The 22704-nt window shown below is 37.9% G+C and overlaps 1 protein-coding gene across 2 annotated transcripts in view; it reads right to left on the bottom strand.

The window, feature by feature from the left end:
• BTBD9 (BTB domain containing 9) overlaps positions 1 to 22704 on the bottom strand; it is a 135771-nt gene that overhangs the window by 39481 nt on the left and 73586 nt on the right. The window contains exons 8-9 of one of the 2 annotated variants that reach the window (XM_074818129.1): positions 14309 to 14418; positions 3376 to 3565 (exon numbers count right to left, since the gene is read on the bottom strand). In XM_074818129.1, the coding sequence (XP_074674230.1) occupies positions 3376 to 3565; positions 14309 to 14418 (300 nt within the window). Of the gene's footprint in view, positions 1 to 3375; positions 3566 to 14308; positions 14419 to 21081; positions 21565 to 22704 lie in introns of those variants that run through there. The other variant, XM_074818130.1, reaches the window with a different exon arrangement.

Here is a 22704-nt window from a genome sequence, read left to right as displayed (position 1 = left end):
TCCACTGCAGTGGTAAATGCTAGAGTCTGTCTGTCTGTGCTAAAAAAGACAAGGGCATCATATTGACCAGAAAATGCCATTAGTTGCCTGTGTGCCTTCTCAGCAACGAAGGCTAGTAGCACACAGAGCTGTGGCAGCAGGAACTGAGCCAGCAGAACAAGGGGAAGAAATCTGCCTTTATTTGACACTTGTTAGATCATACCCAGCATACTGCATCTCATTGTGGACCCAAATACAACACTGATAGATCTGAGCAAGTCCAGCAGAGGACCATCCAGATGGTCAGGAGGTTGGAGCACATGCACTGTGCAAGAGGGTGAGGCAATTGCCTTGGTTAGCCTAAGAAGGCTTGGGGTCATGGAGGAACCTAACACCACTTTTCAATACGGAGAGCAGGTTAACAAAAAGACTGAGCCAGGCTCTTCACTGATGTGCACAACAGGAGAAACAAAAGACAGTGCTCTAAATTTAAAACATGACATTCCACATGGCCTAGAGGCATAGAAAAACAGGAACCACATGAAAAAAGTAGTATACTCTGAGAATAATTAAACACTAGAACAGGCTACAAGAGAAGTTGTGGAATTTCTTTCCTTGGAGGTTTTTAAAACCTGAGTGCATAAAGCCTTGAGTAAGATGGTCTTGATAGCTGACCTTCCTTTGAGGAACAGGCTCGCTAGATGCCTTCAAGTCCCTTCCAAACTGAATGATTCTAAGACAATGGGATGACTTTTGCAGAAAGCAGGCATACAAGATATACTCCTGAAACATTAAGCTCTCTATGGATTTCTAATGCATATTCCAGTACCAAGAGTTCGTCTGCTTTTTTCATACTCAGAATTTAGTTGCCACGGTAACATGTCCTGACTTGGAGGCTCTCTCCAGCGGTATTCCGATTTCTATAGACTAAAAGCAGCTACTACCCTTTTTTCAAGGGCTCATACATTTACTCTCTCTGATACAAATCTATTCAGGGGCACATACATGTCTCTGAACTTAAAAGATACATACTTTAATTCCTAATTATTCATTTAGAATCCAAGCCTACAGGTCTAATAACTCAGTTTCTGGGGGTAGAGCCATTCATGTCATTCTGCAGTCACAGTGTACAGCCAACCTAAAGAAAATGCTCCTGGAATTTTTTTCTATTGGGTGGGAGGGTGAGATCAAGGGAGTTTTCAAGCAAGCAAACAGCGGGAAAACAGGCAATGAACACAGTTCAATCAATTCTGGAAGACGTTCTGATCAAAAAGATCTCTTGCTTTCATCAAGATGAAATATTAAGACTTTTTGCTCTAATCTATGCTTATATGTAATTTGATATGTGTACCAGTCACAGATTGCCTGGTGCTAAATAAAGAGACCACTGTCACCATCTTTAGCATTGCACAGTACAGGACATGCTCTAGACCCTTGCCAAAGCTGTAGTTGCAACACACTGAAACCTCACTTCCTCGCTCAAAGGGACATCTTTCCCTTCACTGTCTACGATCTGCAACAGACGTGGCTGCAACTCAAAGCACTTGTTCTTCTAGGCAGAACATAAAAAGGAAAAGATGACATAGTGCTAGCATTTCTGTCTCTAGGCAATGCAGGTAGTCTCCTCTGTCAGAAGATACCCTAGATGACAATGTTTATTATTGTTGGTTTTTAAGGCAAGCTATTCATCTTGTTTGTACTATGTATGAAGGAAAGCTGACAAAGAAAGACGAAATTCTGACCCTATATCTGTACAATGCAATACCATATAAACCACTAAATGCTATTAGTTTTAAATTACATTATGTTTGGTGTTGGGTTTTTTAAAGTTTGCTCTACACACATGCTGATTATACAATTATAATTTCTTGGCAACGAAAAGTCTAGTTCATATAACACACTATTTAATAATGAGACTTACTAAAAATATTCTGTTCTAGAATAAACAATAGCAGAGTATTTAATACAGGAAAGTCAATTTTTTGCACTGACTTGAAAAGATGGTATGATTCACCAATTGAAGGACAACAGAAAATGGTAAGATAGGAAGACAGAGACTATGAATTGAGAAACTCTGCATTTTAGTTAATATTCTTCTCTTACTCCTTCATGTGGCCAAAGCTTCTGCTGCTACTTAAGTTTAAAGTGGCATGAAAATTATGTAATTACATTTTCAATTACCTCTTTTAAGAAATCTGAGTACTGTGTCTTCCTGGTTTTCTTCTTGAGATGCAATATTTAACTGAACATTAAAAATACCAAACTCAAATGCATAAAATATTGAGTGTGGAAAGCTGCCAACTATATTTATTCAACTTGTTTCACACAGTGAGAAAAATGCCAGACATATTACGCGTAACACCTATAGCTAGTATACAGACCAAACAGTACTTTTGTTAGGTAAGAGATTTGCCTGGGTGTCTGATTTTATACTTTATCTTCAAAGTTTTATAACCATCATAACAATGCCACAAGCCAAAACCAAAACACACAAAACAGAAATGGGCAGTTATGTACCTATGTACACAGTCTCTGTTGCAAGCCAGTACCTCACTTGGGAATTCAACTTTTGCTCCCTGGTACTCTAACCTCAGAAACCTTTATTTTTTTTTTTCATTGTCACAAAAAATACAAATTAAGTCCCTGACAACATATTCTAAATTTATGAAGAACAGGAAGCCATTAAGGCAAGTATGTCTGATTTTATGAAACAAAAGCCATTTACAGACAGAGAATCTGAAGCTGGCAAGAATATTTTTGTCTTCACCTGTGAACAATCCTGCTTTCCAATCTATTTCCAAAGTTTCTACACTAGCCAAAAGTTTGTTCTTCATATGTATACAGACATTCACTGTAGAAATAGCCCAATGAACTTCAATTCAGATCTAAAACACATTCATTAATCCAACACTGTAAAGAAATATTCAGGTTACTGTACCCTTATTATACACTCAAGTTCAAATAAGAACTGGTACTAATTGTATAGTGAATAGGAAACCTGGCTGACTTGAGATGATGGCTTTCTTCAATAAATGTTTCTGTTTTCACAATGAGGTGGATATGAGGAACTGCACCTACTTTGACCACAAGTGAAGCTGCAATTAAATTTCTATTTTAATGTAAGTACATACGTTTAATCTTACAATTTGACTATTACTATTATTATGCTTCTGAAATGTAATATCTTCTGGAATTGCACTACTGTATCTCGACATATAATTCACACATTTAATTTTTAACATGCCCATTATACTGAAGTAAGAAGGCAAATGACAACTCCTAAACTAGTCCTCTAATTACCATCGTTTCCAAATGTCATATATTCTAAAGAAAATAACTGTGCTTAGCAAAAGTTTCATTGTCGCCCTTAATTTAGAGAAAAATAAACCCTCTTACCGTATTGATCCAATCATGTAGGGCTGTGCTAGCTGTACTACAATAGCTCCGCTTCCAAGCTGATGGCATGTGTACCCAGAATCCCAATCATAGTTTTTTGTGTCTCCATTCAGTAAGGCATTGCGACTGCGACTTACACCCTCAATCACACTGGCACAGTCTGCAATTGTTGCAACATTTTCAGTGGGAACTGTGAATTAAAAACACCAAGATGACAGACATGTAGATAGAAAACAGTTCAGATAGCAATGGTCTTTATTTCTAGCAAAGAATTTGGAAAAAAAGAAAAAAGATTAAAGTATGATCAACACAAGGAAATTTAACTGTTATTTAATATGAACTATGAAGCAGAATCAAGTGGTACAGATAATTTTTATAGCATTCATGCCAGAATAGCTTTGCAAATTAACAGATGGATTTCTGTCTTGGTGACATGAAAGAACTCTTAATACAATTGGGGAAAAAAAATCTTGTCCAGCAGAACTTTTGAAATTTTCAAACAATTTCTTCCTGTTTTCATGATGAAACCTCCCTCACCCCCCAAAAAGAAGAAAAAAGAAAACAAAAGAAAAGAGAGATAGAGATAAAGAAGTAAGTAGGAGATAGTTTAAAGCACTGATGTGGACTGTGGGAAGCCAGGACTCAAAGTCTTCGAAACAAGGGCTTGAAGTCTCACAGCTCAGGAGGCTATTCTCAGCATGTACCTGTTGTGTACCTGTTGGTAGTTCTGACAGTCTGACTGTGATCAGAAATTGCACCCCAGAATTTAGAAAATGAAAATGCTTTTTAATACCTACAAAATCCTTCAATACAAGTACTGGACTACAAGAAGGAAGGAGAGACCAATAGGTCTGCCACACAAATGGAACAGCAAGCACAGAAGTATTTCTCATTCAGTCAAGAGACAGGAAAAAGGTATGACTGACTGCCACAAAAAAGAAATTATAATATCCCAATAGCAAAAGAAATGAAACTCCTTTGAATCCATCCTTTTGAAAAAAGGCCCAAACACAGGATAATTATTTTCCTCCAGGAGATAGTGATAAAATTACACAGCACTTCCCCCCCATTAGTTTCATCAAAGATCTTTGCTGGATAATTCTTTTTTTCTATCCTATACACAGCCACAAAAAATGCCAGCATGCAGTAGCCTGCTATGCCAAAGAAAAGTCAAAGGTATTACTACAGAATATCAAATTTGCCTTCTTTCATTCACCTTATATGCAGTTATTTGAATATTACAGGGAAAATGAGCAAGTTAGGGAACTCAAAGAGTTTTTCAAATTACTAAAAGCATTCATGGGAAAACCATGACAAGACGAAGGGAGTTTCAGTTAAAAAGCGTAAGATTACGATTCTAATTGCACAGACCAGTGCTAAACTGCTACCTTGTGCTGCAACATCTATAATGAACTCTTTCACCTCTACAACCCCTCTTGCAATCAGTGGGTCCATATGTCAGCATCATCTTCTCCCCGGTACATCCAAAACTGAATGCTCTAGCCTGGGAACTGCTGTTTATAAACTGAACTAAATAAAGGATAATATAACCCTTTACTAGGCATTTTTAGAAGCAGGCGAACATTATATATTTGGCAATAAAGTGCAGTGTTGGGAGTTGTTATTCTTTAGCAAAGGACGTAAGTTTAATGTTGGCTTCTAGAAAACTTTCCAAGAAGAGGAATGCTCTTCCTTGACATAATTTCAGCAAATTCATCAAAGATCAAGACAACAGCAGCTCCTCTGGGAGCATGCTGTAAGAAAGAGGTGTACTTTCTTATGCATGGAGTACTTTTCCAGAACTGTTTTACAAGTGCTTCAATGCTTATTTTTTAAATTACCTACTGTTTCCCTCTGTTAACATTCAATCAAGTATGGTACTTTCTGTTTGTAATTGAATCCCAAGCTTTCTGAATGTCACCTTCCAGCAAGATGAACATTAAAAAAAAGCTAGTTAAGATGCCCCAGTCAGGTCCAGTACTTTCCTAAAAAGCTCAATTTTTAGCTAACCTCCTCAACTTTTCAAACTCTCTCAATGAAAAAATTAATATTAACAAGGCTGAAAAATTATGCTCTCTGAACATGTAAAAATCAAGGTTGCCTGTTTAGCCTTTGTTTTTTGGGGGAAAGTATTAAAAGCATGGATTGTTTTATCTAAATTATAACAAAAATTCTTCCAGCACAGACTGTATTAAAAAAAAGCTAAGATTTTGTGTGTCAACTTCTAATAAAGACCAACCAATCAGTGTGGTAATAAAATTTAAAGAGAGAGAAAAAAAATTATTTACCAAAAATTATCTGAATGACAACGATCAATTTAACAAAATTTCCAAATTCACAATATCTCATACCAGACATTTTTGAAAATCAGAATAGGAACACCAAACAAGCCAAAACAAGAATGGCACACAAAAAAATTAGAAATACATGACACTTAAAACCAACACTACCTGAATTTTCACAACACAAGTGATGTATAGTACAGATGCAAATGTGTCATTTTAAGCCCACTGAACACTGATAACTTAAGTACATACTTTTAAGAGTTGTCTGTAAAATATTTATTTGAAATACTGAAACATCTGAAAATGGCTGAAATATACCTATGTGAAACTTCAGAGCTAACTGTAAGAGTCTCTAGCACCCAAAAAAGCGATAATTTTCCATGAAGAGCTAGGATTCTGTGTTTTAAGTGTGCTAGTGGTGTCAGGAGCATAATCTTAAGAAAACCACCAACCAACCAACACACCATAAAGCACACAGGGGAGAAAAGTGCAAGCTCGTTACCAAGTAATAATCCAAGGCAGTGGAAAAGCAATGGTTTCTGAAAAAATCTACTGCATTATCAAATGTACTATCATCTCTGTTTGCTCATAAAAAATTACTAAACCCACCATATTATTATTCTAGAAACCTCCTGATTCCCTATTACTGAAAAGGGACATCCAGAAATTCCCAGATTCTTATGGGGGAGCAGGTCGTAGACATTAGAAGTACTTCACTGGGAATAATCTGAATAAAGCAAAGACTAACAACGCAAACTAAGAGTACTGGCATCAAAATAAAGTTTTCCTTGGCCTTCTTTTCCTCCCCTCTTCCCTGGCAGTAAGGAAACTTCTTTGAATATCTATTTTATATAGGCATTAAAGCATCTGCTATATACCGCTGCTTTTTGTAGGAGGAAGCTACTAAGATCTTGGTTAAGAAAAACAAGTAAAAGATAAAGTCTGAAGATCAGTGTTCATGCTGAGGCTCTGCGGCATATTCTGAACACCCTCTGAGCTATGTAAGGCATTAATTGAATACAGTATAGCTCAGTTCATCCAATATTTTACCTGCATGCCCTCTGAACATCATCCCGCTCCTTCTTACTTTTAGATTTCTGCACTAATCCGTGACCTCCTAAGAAGATGTTACCCTGATTAGTCAAACTCCGTAACAACCACACAGAAACTGTCTTAGTTTGTTTCTAATATAATTCTGTGGTCTTCCCTACAACGGTTAATTAGAAAGTGATTCTAACTAATTGCAGTGTGCAGAAGGTGCCATACTGTTCCTTCTCTCTAGAGGAGTCTGCCACTCCCTATTTTGAATGTTCATTATCATCTTTTATATCCGCTTGATAAATTTATTAAAAAAACCATCTGGTGGGGACTCTGCTCTGTGCTGTATTTGCAAGTCTTCTGGTTATCTTCCTTTCTCCCTGTTAGAATTTATGCTTCAATTTAGGTCACTTGTTTACAAAAACATACTGCCAAAACCAACAGTCTTGTTTCTATTTTTGTTTGGGATTTTTTTATTTGTTTTGGGTTTTTTTTTTTTTTTTTTTTTTTTTTTTTTTAATCCACCAGCTATCCAGCTTTTACAGTAACCAATGTTGCAAGAGAAAACAAAAGAGGGGATTACAAATACGGAAATTCTTTTCTTCCACTGTTCATACAGCAGTTTTGCTCTGACAAATCTGATTTGCTTTTATGGAGCAGAGAAGATGTGCGTTAGCAAAGCATACACATTCTGGAAGCAAACAAAAGAAGATGACTGAGGCTACAGGACAGCACCAAAACATTTTCTAAAACTGTCTTTTGTCTCCTGGTCTTATGCTGCAGTATGGAGCAATGAACAGCTTGGGAATATATTTAATTCTAGTAATAGTAGTTTTATAAAGGATTGTAATTTTCAAGGCATGGCCTAAGGGCCATCTATACTAGCTGTATTTAAAGATAAGACAGATAGGTTATTCAACTGTCCTTAGAGATCCCCTAGGAGAAAAATGTACCAGGAGTGTGTGGTAGCCTCAGCCATGTTTATTTACCACTCCTTTAAACTTTCCCCCCCCCCCTTAATTTTTAGCATACTTGATTTTCCACAGAAAATTTTTCTTCCTGAAGTACTCAGAAAAAAATTAATGCATTCATTGTTAACTGGCTTCCATATCTGAATGTAAAGTACTTCCTTTCATCTCCCAGTCTGGACAGGTCAGCTTTTGCTTTCTGTCCATCCACTGTAACTTAACTGTAATCAATTGGCTAACATGGGGGTGGGGAATCACAGAAATATCCTCAAAAACAACTCTTTGCAACACAGGAAGGACAGAACAGAGTGGATTCCTGCACCAGCTCACAAAACCAGCCATTAATGAACCTTAATTCAATTACTAAAATAAACATGCAGAGAGACAGCAGATCTACTGAGTAGTTTTACTTTACAGGAAGGCAGTAATTTAAAGCATTATGGACTGTTGAATATACTTATACTGCACTCTAGGCAACAGAGTCAAAGGTGCTCAGCCAGTGTCATCATTGCAACACAACTGTTCATTTTACTAAATTCTCCGAAGACACTTACAAAACCATCACTTTGTGAAGAAACTATAAACAAGAAATTATACTGGAAGAAATAAATTTTTGTTTTTAAGTTAATACGAAGCAGTGATTTTTTTCCTCATGCTGACATCTGTTAAACACTCAGCTTTCAATTACCCCATTTTTAAATGGTAAAATCGCATTCCTTCTCTACCTGAACATCTACTGAGCTGACAAAAGTTTCCTCACTGGAAAGCGACCGTTGGAAAAAAGAAAGCCGAGAGCAAAGAAAAAAAAATAAATTAGGGATGTCATTATTATTCCAGGGTTTGACTTTATTGTATTAAATAAGTAAAAGGATGTTGGGCGTTTTGCTTGCTTTATTTTCCACATGCCAAAAGATTTGTTAAGGCTAGTCATTACTCAGTATATGATTTAGTACTTGTTTATTTGCTACATGATGGTAGAAAATATTAAGTCTTCAGACTTCTCAGTTAATTAAAAGTACAGTCACAGAGTCCTGTCTCCTCTTCCACATACTCTTTCTTATTTTCTTGAGCTGAAAATTGCTGATGACATTGCTATATTTCATTTGAATCTTGAATCAGGAAATCAATCAAGAACTCAGGAAGTACCAACTTCAAACAAATATCAATAGCATTTATGCCTGTTTTAGTGAAAAGCTTTCTGCAAGTCATATTTAGCTGTAAAAGAAAACCCCACTAATACTTGTCTATGTCCAACTGTCAGTTTGGATTAGAGCAACTTCAGGAGAAGGCTGACTCTTCAGTTGGTATCTGCTATAGCTTGTGATTTCTGATCCAATAAATTAGAACAAAAGCATTCAAGCCATTAGAATTGGCCATACTTTTAATTGCCAACCAACTGGATGGCTACAGGGCTCATTCATTAAACATTCTGCCTGAAGGTGGCTTTCGGAAATAGCACTTGTTTCAGAAGAGCCCTATGAAGTATGCACCCTTCGTTGCAGCACTGGAAATAGGAAGAAAAGAAAAAAAAAAGTGTAACTGGAACCATATGAACAAATCTCTGTTGAAGAATAGGTAGCAGTAACTAAACTGACCATGTGGCTGTCCTTTCCTGTAGAAAGAGGGGGAAAAAAAAATCCCTGAAGTATTTAGATTGTCTTCAAATTTTCCTAATTTCCTAAGGCTATGGTTGCAGCAGAGCTGACTCACATTGCTGGGTAAGCCTGCATGGTTTTGAAAGAAGGCTAATCTTTAAAAAAAAGAGAAAAACAAAACACGATAGCTTTGTCTGGAGTTAACATTGAACTAGATACAAAAATAGCATCTCTCATTGCTTCCTTGGAGAGAGATAGAGCAATCTTTTACAAAACTGAACCACACACTAGGAAACTGATATGACTGGTTTTCCTGCTATATATTTCATTTTTTTTTTTTAAATAACTGCCAGAGAGTAAAAGAAAGTGAATGATTATTTATTCATTTCATTTTCCCCTTTTGAAAACAAGTTCTCCTAAGGCACTGAAGAGCACACAAATGAAGGTTCACAATGATTCATACGTACTGAACAGCATTCCCCAGAGGGTGACCAAGGACATTCCAGTGTTTTATATCCATCTCCTGCTCTTCAGTCATTATTCACTTTTCTCCCTTTTGTGTGTAGCGTACAAGTTACCAGATAGTCTGATAGACTGAGACAGACTACAGATAAACACAACTTCATATAAAAGCCTTCCACATTGCACTCCCTATGACCTTAACCAGGCTCAAAATAGGATGGTAGGCTGGTCAGACCCACATGCCTGCATAGTCCTTGACTGCCCCTCAGCACTGAGTACTGATTAAAGGACTAAGCGAGGTTATCAATTTTCTCGCTTTGAGGCAGAAAAGAGAAATTGGTTCCTATATTTAGGTGGAAAAAAAAAACCAAAACAGGCATTGCATAGAAGCAGACCCTTACCCACTGTTGTAGCTTCTTGCCACTGGACACACTGGAAGCTTTTACAAAATGTCACATCATACCGGATACCACTGCTGCCTCCAAAGGAGTATGCCTCTTGCTTGTGAAAATTTTCATTTGTTTTGGATTCTAGATTAAATATTAATGACTAAAGATGGTTCAAAATTTCAGAAATGGAAATTCATTAAAAGCAAACACTATACTTTTGAGATTTAAAAAATATTTACATCCCTGTTAAATTAAACAGTTACATCAATCTTGTGAATCTAATCTGTAAAACTGTTAACTTACACATTTAGAGATAATACTATGCTGAAAAAAAATTACATCTCAACCCTAACATCTGCGTTAGTGAATAATTTCATATGACTGAATTTTGTCACTTATCTCATTTCACATGCCTATAAAGTGTAAGCCAACACTAAAACACCAGACAGTGCTAGAAAGAGCATTTCCTGCTACTTTTACTTCAAAACTGCTACTCAATTACAAACGGGTCATGTCAGTACTTCATCCAGTATTCTCTAAAGTAACTGTATAAACCATCTTACTATTAACTTTTAAATGTAATATGCCAAGTTAATAATTTGTCATGAAAACCTTGTACGCAAAAACACAGCAACATAAAATTGCTGTTACCATGAAACAGCACTTCATTGTTATTATTTATCAGCCTTCTAATCTTCACTTTACAGTGACAGCCATTACATAGATACTATGTATCAGTAGTAATGTATCTGATAAATTACCCTCTTTGTATATACAGTTTTCTGATCAAGTTGAATAGGTTTCACTAAAAATAAATAAATAATTACTCTTAAATCTCCACATAAGATCCCTAAATAAATACTTCAGTGACCTTGTTTCTTTGTAATGAGATTTAAAACTCTTTGCATATTATCTTCAGTGTTGTTTTGGTAGGACTAAGGGTTACAAAGTCAGTCTGAAAGGACCATATGGCCTTCAGGGGCTGACCAACATTTCATTTTCTTAATAAAACAGGTTATAGAAACAGCAGCTGTGATTTAATACCATACAGCATAAACAATGAACCCAACAGACTACCCAATGCTGCTTTTCAAGAGTTGAGAATGAAAGCTTCTATACTCAAGCTTAAAAGCAACCTACTCTGATTACTGCACTTTCATATATTTCATGGAGCTTTCCTAACTGCTTTCAGTTCACTTTACCCTATCTGGTCACTGCAGAAATAGAAACAAACATTACAAATCCTTATTAGAGCAATAAAATAAATCTGTGCCAACTACCCCATTGGTAGTCATACAGATTTTTTTAATGGAAGTGGAACTGGGACAGTTTGCTTGATCAAGGGAGCCAGATAACATGCTACCTTACAGTAACCATTACAGGTATATAAAGCAAAGCACTAAACGGATATAAGGTCACTTTACTGGATCAAAGCTGTTGAGAATATTTTTGAATAGGTAACATTGATGGCCATAAATTCTGGTGGAACAGCCATTGTGCCCCTGCACCATTTCACAACTGGACTGCCCTCGACTAATCCCAAAATCTTTCCATTTGTCCCTTTCTCACCACAAATTCTGCAGGGCCACGTATCCAACTGTTGTTGTCTGAGTTACAACTGGAAGTTGGTCCACATTTCTCTTTCAATTAACTACTCGCTGAATTCTTACTCTTTTAATTTTCTATTAATTGTATTGACTACCATCCCTTCAAGATAAAAAGCTGTAGAGCCCTACAGGCCTCTCTACTTATTGTAGATCTCTTCAAACTACTTGCATGTACATCAGCTTGACTGGCCCACACTGAATGATCAGTTCCACTGATCACCATGAACAACAATGGATACTTACTATTATGTACTCCAAACCCTATTTACCTGTAAGATTCTGTAACTATAAAAAAAAATTCATAAACAAATAAATTTTAATAAAGCCATATAAAGTCTCCATCCCCTAGATTATCTTTGAAACTCACGAATTGCTGAAACAAATCGAATAGTTTGTCTCACCAAAACACTCACTAAACCACAAAATATCACTGAGTACCTGAAAGACAAGTCAATTACGGTACAAGTACACTTAAACAAACATACACAGATTCACTACCTTGCCTACTGTTACAACCAAACAATCTTTGAGTTAACACCTCGATTACTGTGTTCAGTTTTGGTCCCCTCACTACAAAAAGGACATTGAATTACTCAAGCGTGTCCAGAGAAGGGCAACGAAGCTGGTGAAGGGTCTGGAGCACATGTCGTACGAGGAGCAGCTGAGGGAACTGGGGCTGTTTAGTCTGGAGAAGAGGAGGCTGAGGGGAGACCTCATCACCCTCTACAACTACCTGAAAGGAGGTTGCAGAGAGCTGGGGATGAGTCTCTTTAACCAAGTAACAAGTGATAGGACAACGGGGAATGGCCTCAAGTTGCGCCAGGGAAGGTTTAGACTAGATGTCAGGAAGTATTTCTTTACAGAACGGGTTATTAGGCAGTGGAATGGATTGCCCAGGGAGGTGGTGGAGTCCCCATCTCTGGAGGTGTTTAAGAGTAGGGTCGACATAGCGCTGAGAGATATGGTGTAGATGGGAACTGTCAGTGTTAGGTAAATGGTTGGACTAGATGATCTTCAAGGTCCTTTCCAACCTAGTTAATTCTGTGATTCTGTGAAATCCTATGTTAAGTCCTAAATAAAGTATTTGCTAAATAAGACCGATAATCCTAAATCAAAAACATGTATGTATATGTACCACTTCTTTGCACATAGTAACTCTGATTTTGTATGACGTTCTTAAAAATTCATAGCTGGCAGTGCTAAATTTGAAATTTAGCTCAAAGGTTTTATCAAACTTGAAACATTTTGGTTCTCCATTAACTAGCTTACTAAAGGTAGTAAACACAGTTCTTCCTTACTGCTTATTCTATTGTCAATAGCAGTTGCAATACTACTTGCAAACTCCCTAAAACAAAGGGAGAACTTTCTATGTGTATCATGGGACAGCTTGTACACTTTGGGGCTATATAACAAAATTCAGTAAAGTGTGATTGGTCAAGCTACTTATTTTATGTTTAAAAACACCATCAGGAAATTATACAGCAAACCATGTAAAATCAGGTGTAACCATGCAATGCCTTTATATAAAGCATAGGGAATGGGCTGAAGGAGTTGGGTCCCAGTTTTTCACAGCTAAATATAGTTTTCTCAGAAAAAAATTTAGAAGAAATATATCTTATTAAAATCCTCCCTCTCATTCTTTTTTGAAAACTTTTTTCCCTTCCATCTATCACAGGGGCATACTTAAAATTTAAATATATGTTTAAAACCAGCATGAACTCTGAGAATTTTGCTGAAATTCTCAACTTCATGCCAGAAGTAACAAAGTGTAGGAAATCCCACCTAGGCAACTACTAAAAGGTGCACAAAACTCTTTCCAAAGAACTTCAGGATCTCACTCACATGAGTTTATATAGAAGAAAGCACAGAAATCCCCATTTGGATGATTAAAAAAATTTATATTAAATCTTACTGTGACACATCTTATCATTCAGTATTGTTGGTCTGTTGGGGATTTCTACCTTAAGTGATGCAATACTATGTAGAGGTACTTAAATCAGTATTATATAAGCTGTCTGGAGCTCCAGAGGTCACAGAGCTTCATCAACGTGGTGTTCTGAGAATAAGGGCAGCCAATATAATGTTCTGCCATGGCTAAGTGTGTCTATGACTCTTTGGGGGAAAATCAACACGAGAGTTTACTTTCAGCAGTTGAAACTAGGCTGTATAAGAGGCCCTAAATGCCCAAATCCATCTTCACTGCAATAAATACCTCTAGTTACTCCATTCTCGTTACAGAATTCAGGCTAACCTAGTGGGAAGCAAGAGCAACGACACCATGACACGCAAAAAAAAAAAAAAAAAATCATCGGATTAGCAGCACAGACTGACTCAGTTACCAGTGGCTTTGTCAGCAGTAGTTGATTTAATCTGAACTTTAGCATTCCTGCAGCATCATTAATTAATTCACAGAACTGGAATTTCAAAGAAGTCACAAGGACTAGCCAACTAATTCTACGCTTATGCCATCATCTAATTCAAGTTACAGATTCCTGTGTGGCAACAGGAGTAAGAGTGCAGTGATGATCAGTCTTAAAAGGTAAGTGTTTGCAACAGTTCATGTAAAAGGAAAACAGTTGTATCTCTTACCTATCAGACCTTTCTCCAGAGTAAAGGTTTTGTTCGTGAACATGCATTCAAATGCCACAATATGGAAAACTTTGTTCACTGTGTTGTGGGTCCCAACAATTCGAATATACCTATGGGGAAAAAACAAAAGGTAAGTAGCACAAGTTAAGCACGACAAACTTCCATGCACTGAAATATAAATGACTCAGTTGGACAGTATTGTGCAGATCCATAAGAACTGAGTAACCATTAAAAAAATAAAATAAGAAAAGGAGTAAAAAATATAAATTTCACAGCAAACTTGCATCTACTCAGGATGTTGGGTCCAGTACAATTTAAGAAATAAAAAAAAAAAACATAAAAAAATAAATGTAAAGAGCTGTGAAATCTATCAAAAATCTTTCTGGCCTAATTTGCCAAGAAAAGTAAATGAGGGACATTCTAGTTCAGAAATGGTCTGTCAGTGCAAATGTGTGCTCATGGAGGCTTTTAATAATAATAAAAAAAAATCCCTTTACCAACTACTTTTCACCACAATGAAAGATTTCATACAGCCAGGACAAACCCAAAAAATCCATGAAGCTCCTCTGTAGAATACAAAAATTAATTCTGTTTTAATATGACTGTTTCTAATACTAACAGTGGATGTACAGGATATCCATATCTTTGTTGGTGTATCTTTTATTATTAACAAAAATCTGAACAGTCAAATGTTATGAAACAAAGCTAGCTCTGGGTTTCATTCCTGGTTGTATAACTTACACTTCTAGACTCTAATTGAAAATCAAATAGAGCTGCTTTCGAATACTGTGACCTATTCACCTTCTGTATTAACCTGAAGGCTTTACCTTCTATAAACACCCATTAACCTTGATTCAGCCTGATTCCTGCATTTTCTGAAGAGATCCAACAGTTCTTATTATAAATTCTGAAAAATCCTAACCAGAATGTGGTACACCATCTCAATAAATGTTCAGCAAGCAACACAGAAAACTACCTAAAAGAAATACAATTACCCTACAAAATGGGTTATCCACACTGCAGAAAGCTGCGTATTAAATGAACTAATTTAAATTAAGAAGTATCAGAATGAATAAATCTTAAGTAATATCCTCAGTCTGTGATATAAAACAACGTTTCACTTACACAGTATAATTATTGTTCCAACATAATGGCCGTTCACGAACAGCATAATTTTTTTGGCTTATGTTCTTCATCATACCAAGTTGAAAAGATACACAGCTTTCAGTCCTGGGATTTTTTTTTTTTTTTAAAACAATAAGAAACCCTCATAGCTATTTACTGTACTAATGCTTAACCTTCTTCTCCACTTCAAGACTTGAGTGCCTTATGAAAGGCCTCTTAAAAGAAAGCCTCAATAACTGTTATTACTAATATTTGTTTGTCTTTATCATACATAGAAAAACATATTCTAAAAAATAATTAAAAAAAATTCACCTATTACATGCAAATGACTGCAAGAGAGAACTGTCACCTGAATATCATGACGTCACTAAAAGTGCCAGTTTTTGACCTCTGCTCCTTTTAGCTTATATAATAGTTTCATTTAAAAAAAACAGCTATTAAATATTTTGATTAAAATTACAGAACTGATATACAATATGCTCAAAGTTTCACTTTAAAAAATGATTTTCATTATCATGACTTGAAACAAAAAAGAATCATATGCTAATCCCTAATATTAACTCACAGATCAACTAATTATCACAGTAGCAAATTTCCTGCAAGTCATTCTATGAAGAAAAAGTAAAAGTTGCAAAACTGGAGAAAATATTTTTCATAAAGAAGGTGAACCTGTATTTTAAGAGTAAAGCAGAACTTAGCCCTCACCACGTAACTGCGACAAGCACCTGCAAAGAGCATCGCAGGGATCTTGGTTGACAGTCAGGGAAACAGCAGTTCTTTCCCTAGACCTGCCCATGTGAAACAGTTGCTGCAAGGTGATACGTGAAATGCCATCTTTTGGGACTCACATTATGAAGGCAAAACTGTATCAGCCTCAGTTTTTTTTTTAACATGCTGAGGATAATTCGCAGTGCTTTTGCAAGTGGTGCACAGTCAGGTACAGCCATAGCAAAAACACGGTAGACACACAGGAGCAAGACCCCAAGTTTTCTACTCACAAAGCTGACCTGCAAAACTGATGCTGAAGGTCCACAGAAAATATTATAACCAAATTATTCAGGGGACTAACAGTTTGCTATTCAGAGAAAGTTAACCTGAAATTTGAAAGAATCTCAGTTTTAGGAGGTCTGGTACACATCTTCAGCTAACAGTATGCCTCCTCCTTGAAGTTACACGCAAAGACATATTTGGTTCAATCTTTTCAGATTATTTTATTTTTGTCAATTCACAAGCACAGTATGAACCCTAAATACACAGGCAATGACCAGGATCCAACAACAGTAAATGTTCTCATTCTATCCAACATCAGAAGCACAGAATTCAACTGAACACGGAAACAATCTTGGAACATTTATAAGTGCATGCAGAGGCTGGCTCACCACAGAGACTCCCTCATCTCTCAGGCAAGAAAAGTATTGATTGAGTTGTGCTGTTTGGACAAAACACGCTTCAGGCTAACCAACAGAGCATTACTAATGGCGATATTTTCACATAGTGCAGTTACGCTTCCTTGCTTTAAAGAGTTTGGAGAATAAACAAGGTAACAATATTAATAGGAATACAAGAAACTGCTTCATAATTAGCCTTAAAAGGTAATTTATTTAGATTTTTTTGTGTTACGAAATTGTTAACACCAGAGCAAACTTCTTGATTGTTTTTGGCCTTTTTGTAGGTTGGGTGGGGTTTTTTTTAATATATCAAAAGGGTGAAAGACACTCAAAACTTGAATAGTTTGCCACAGGAAAAGCATCCTTATCATACTGCACACTTAGGTTAAATAACATGTCACTCACTGGTTCACAAAGTTCTCTGCCAACAGTTAGAAAGGAACAAAGCTTAATCTTGTATTCTAAATAGCCTATCAGTTATTTTAAACAATAGGTAACAATGTTTCACATTGCCAAAAAGCTGAAATTTTGTGGTAATATAAAACAAAATCCCATCCATTAAAATAATCATGTGTACATTAATATTCTAAAGTATATAATTTTGATGTTGTAATATTATTGCAAGGTAGAACGTAATGATATGACAAACACCATCCTTTCTCCCCAATACAATACACGTATTTCATTCTTTCCTTATCTCTCTCAAGGTGAATGACCAGCATGATTTCCTGCCTGAATCTTGCATTCTTCTACTACATGGAAATTAAAATAATGTAATCTTCAGAATTACTTTAAACACCCTAACTTCTAAAATCACATTCTCAGATTTTGCATAAAAATTGTAACTTATTATTCCACTTGATGCAAGATACTAAAGCCACCATAGCCTAAAACAGTAATCTTCCTTCAAATAAGGCACAATTTATTAGAAATGCCCAGTACTGCGAGGTAAACAAGCTGTATCTGAATTTCAAATATCACCAATGAAGAGTGATATTGAAGGTACATAACCTGTTTCAGAAGAGTCAGATGAAGACATACATACTGAAGTAGTACATCTCAATGAGAAGAACACTAAACAACAGGCTGAAAACAAAGAGTTGTCTGAGAAATATGATAGTGAGGAAAAACTGCAATGTGAACAACTTCAATATGAGCAATGAAGTCTAAATTCAAAGTATACAGACTTCAGAAATTTAAAATGCCTATTATAGCTCATGACATGCTTGAAAATGTGTAAATTTTCCTAAGCATTTTTCTGCCAGATGGAAATGCAACTGAGTCATGATTAAAAATAAAAGTATCCTTCAGGCAATCAGAATATGTGTACCATCTCATCATTCTCCTGGAGTGATTTGTTAGTTGGAATATAAGAGTACAGGCAACAAAATTAATATGATCAATTACTGAGCCCATGCAACTTTTGACAAATGCTTAAAAATATATGGAACATGTTCTGTGTGATCACTCACTAAGTTTTTAAAACATACTGTAGTGGTTTTGGCTGGGATAGAGTTAAATTTCTTCACAGTAGCTTGTAAGGTGTCATTTTGTATTTGTGCTGAAAAGACTGCTGGTAACACCATGACATCTCAGTTACTGCTACACAGTGCTTGCACAGCGTTGAAGGCCCTTCTTCTTTGCACCCTATTCCACCAGCAAGTATGCTGGGGGTGCACAAGAAGTTGGGAGGGGACACAGCTGGGGCAGCTGACTCCAACTGTCAAAAGGGATATTCCATACCAGGAAGGGGGGACATTTGGAATGATGGCATTTGCCTTCCCAAGTAACCGTTACGCATGATGGAGCCCTGTTTTCCTGGAGATGGCTGAACACCTGCCCGCTGATGGGAAATAGTAACTGAATTCCTTATTTTGTTTTCCTTGTGCATGCGGCTTTTGCTTTACCTGTTAAACTGTCTTTATCTCAACCCATGAGTTTTCTCACTTTTACCCTTCTGATTCTCCCTGTCATCCCACTGGGGGTTACTGAGAGAGTGGCTGGGTGGGGCTGAGCTGCCCACTGAGGTTAGCCCACACCACCATGATACTGCTTTTGGCTTTAAATGGCAGAGCAGTAACAGGTAAGGCTCTCTGACTTTGTTCAAAAGGCCTAAGATACAGACAACTGCAAATTAAGCACTGTGAGATCTAACAGCCTTCTGGTTCCCACAAGCAAGTCTGCATCATACCTGCAAGAGTATTATACCTGAAAATAACTAGGTAACAGTGACAAGAGATGAGATCAATGAGCAGGCTCTGTGTACAACTGTCTACAGCAAACTAGGAAGACAATGCTTAGGCCCGATGTATGTTTGAAAAATTCATCTTCTCTCCATCAAGCGTAGGGAGATCCTTCTGTCAACTTAGACTCCAAAGCTGGGACCTTTTTCTGCAGAACTGCTGTGAATACTGGTGCTGACAATCCCTCTTTATACAATGATCTGTTCTTCACGGCTTTTGCTCACAAAGAGGTAAAAATGCAACTTTTCTTAATAGGACTTCACAGCTAAGGAGAGGTCGCTACCCCCAGGGAGCCAGGCTACACTGTGACACAACGTGCTCTGATGCTGTGCTATGCAAGGCAGACAAGGCGTGAGGCCGCTCCGTGAATCAGAGAAAAGTATCCAACAGCTCCTCCTCGTATAGTTCACGTCTTATACACTGAAAAAGTTACAGCTTGAACACCTTGGCCCCTCCAAAGGCTCCCATTATGAAATTACTATATTATAAGACATCATCATGAGATCAAAGGATACTTAATTAAGACTGAAGGACAATTTCAGTAACCATGTATCTTTCAGAGTCCAACTTCGGAAGTTTAACTGTCTGAACATTTGCTTTTTATTTACACATTTGTAGAAAAACTACATCCCATAAGAAAGCAAACGAATCTTAGTTAACTTAATATTTTCTGTCTTGCAACTAAGAAAAAAGAAACAAACAGTTATGGGATTGGAAGTGCTGGAGCGAGTAACGTCTCCACTCTCTGTACCCTCTGTGTGCTACAAATAATAAACCAACCCATAAGGAAATAAAATAAACCCTAACTGCATAATAAAACATTTGATTTGATCCCACTTCTTTTAGATCACAGACTCATAGAATGGTTTGGGTTGGAAGGGACCTTAAAGATCATCTAACTCCAACCCCCCTGCCATGGACAGGGACACATCCCACTAGATCAGGTTGCTCAAGGCTCCATCCAACCTGGCTCTGAACACTTCCAGGGATGGAGCATTCACAGCCTCCTTGGGCAACCTGTTCCAGTGCCTCACCACCCTCACAGTAAAAAACTTCTTCCTTATATTTAATCTAAACCTCCCCTCCCTCAGCTTCCACCCATTACCCCTCATCCTATCATTACAGTCCCTTGTAAAAAGTCCCTCCTCAGCCTTCTTGTAGGTGCCCTTCAGGTACTGGAAGGCCACTATGAGGTCTTCCCGGAGCCTTCTCTTTTCCAGGCTAAACAAGCCCAACTCTCTCAGCCTGTCCTCATAGGAGAGGTATTCCAGCCCTCTGATCATCTTGGTAGTCCTCCTCTGGACTTGTTCTAACAGTTCTATATCCTTCTTGTGTTGAGGGCTCCAGAGCTGGACACAGTATTCCAGGTGGGGTCTCACGAGGGCAGAGTAGAGGGGCAGAAGCACCTCCCTCGACCTACTGGTCACACTTCTTTTGATGCAGCCCAGAATCTGGTTGGCTTTTTGGGCTGCAAACACACACTGTTGGCTCATGTTGATCTTATCATCCACCAACATGCCCAAGTCCTTCTCCCCAGAACTGTTCTCAATCCACTCATTACCCAGCCTGTATCTGTGCTTGGGATTGCGCTGGCCCAGGTGCAGGACCTTACGCTTGGCCTTGGCAAACTTCATGAGGTTGGCCCACCTCTCCAGCCTGTCCAGGTCCCTCCGGATGGCATCCCTTCCCTCCAGCATGTCCCACACCACACAGCTTGGTGTCATCGGCAAACTTGATGAGGGTGCACTCCATCCCACTATCCATATCGCCAACATTAGACAGTACTGGTCCCAGTACTGATCCTTGAGGGACATGACTTGTCACCACTCTCCACTTGGACATTGAACCATTGACCGCAACCCTTTGAGTGTGGCCTTCCAACCAATTCCTTATCCACCGAGTGGTCCATCCATCAAATCCATGTCTTTCCAACTTGGAGACCAGGATGTCATGCGGGACAGTGTCAAAGGCCTTGCACAAGTCCAGGTAAATGACATCAGTAGCTCTTCCCTTATCTATTGATGCTGTCACTTCATCATAAAAGGCCACCAAATTTGTCAGGCAGGATTTTCACTTGGTGAAGCCATGTTGGTTGCCACCAATCACCTCCACATCATCCATGTGCCCTAGCAGAGCCTTCAGGAGGATCTGTTCCATGATATTGCCAGGCACAGAGGTAAGACTGACTGGCCTATAGTTGCCCAAGTCTTCCTTTTTCCCCTCTCTAAAAATGGGGGTGATGTTTCTCCTTTTCCAGTCAGTGGACACTTCACCAGACTGCCATGACCTCTCAAATATGATGGAGAGTGGCCTAGCAACATCATCTGCCAATTCCTTCAGGATCCATGGATGGATCTCATCAGGCCCCATAGACTTGTACACCTTCAGGTTCTTTAGATGTTCTTGAACCTGATCTTCACTGACAGTGGGTGGATTATCCTTCTCCCAGTCCTCCCCACATTCAGCTTCTACGTCTTGGGCAGTGTGGCTGAAGCCCTTGCTGGTAGAGACAGGCAAAGAAATCATTGAGAACCTCAGCCTTCTCCGTATCCTCTGTGACCAGTTCTCCTGTTCCCTTCCAGAGAGGGCCCACATCTTCCCTAGCCTTCCTTTTATCATTTACATGACTAAAAAAAGCTTTTCTTATTCCCCTTGATGTCCCAGGCTAGATTTAATTCTCTCTGGGCTTTTGCTTTCTAACCTGATCCCTAGCTACCTGGACAACTTCTTTATATTCTTCCCAATCTGCCTGTCCATCCTTCCACTTTCTGTAAATTTTCTTTTTATCTCTAAGCTTGTCCAGGAGTCTCAGGAGAATGGAGTAGAGGAGGAGAATCACCTCCCTCAAGCTGCTGGCCACATTTCTCTTGATGCAGGCCAGGATACGGTTTGCTTCCCAGGCTGTGAGCACACACTGCTGGCTCATAGTCAGTTTTCCATCCACTAATACCCTCAAGCCCTTCTCTACAGGGCTGCTCTCAAGCTACCAATCACCCAGCCTGTATTTGTGCTTGGGATTGCCCTGACCCATGTGCAGGACCTTGCACTTCGCTTGTGCACTGTGTCTTGTGAAGAATAAGCTCAAACTCTGCATAGTTTTGTAACTACTTTTCACCTGTTCAAGTAGTGAGAACACTACACTCACCTCTAAGATGAGTGGTATTCTCACATCTTCAACACTACATGCTTACAGTTACTGTAGTCCTCTGAATCAGAAAAAACAGAGGAAAAACTAACGATTATATTTTTAACAGATGACACTTCCTGAAATACAATACAGGTATCTTTTTTGCTGATTAAATCAACATAAATGTGTATACTAATTATTTTCAATAGCCATACAGAGTTATTCTTCTGTGTGCTTGGCAAGCATGTCATTAATTAAAGAGGACTGCTGACCAAACTTACTTGGGTATGCTGAATTATAAGGTAATTTAAAAGCTTTGATTACCACTAGATGGAAGGGGTAAAAAACAGCAGAAAGCCCAAACCCTAAATGAACCAAAAAACTTTAGAGCACGTTGTTAGTGGATGACACAAGCTTGGACAAACCTGATTAATCTGAGACAGGCATGATGAAGAATTAACTATACAATCAAAATCCCGATGTCAAACTATGAATTTTAATTATATTGTTCAC

Source organism: Strix aluco, chromosome 3 (assembly GCF_031877795.1).
Source record: "Strix aluco isolate bStrAlu1 chromosome 3, bStrAlu1.hap1, whole genome shotgun sequence".
Taxonomy (NCBI): Eukaryota; Metazoa; Chordata; class Aves; order Strigiformes; family Strigidae; genus Strix; species Strix aluco.
The sequence above is the reverse complement of the archived record's forward strand: the minus strand, read 5'-3'. Positions and strand labels throughout refer to the sequence as shown.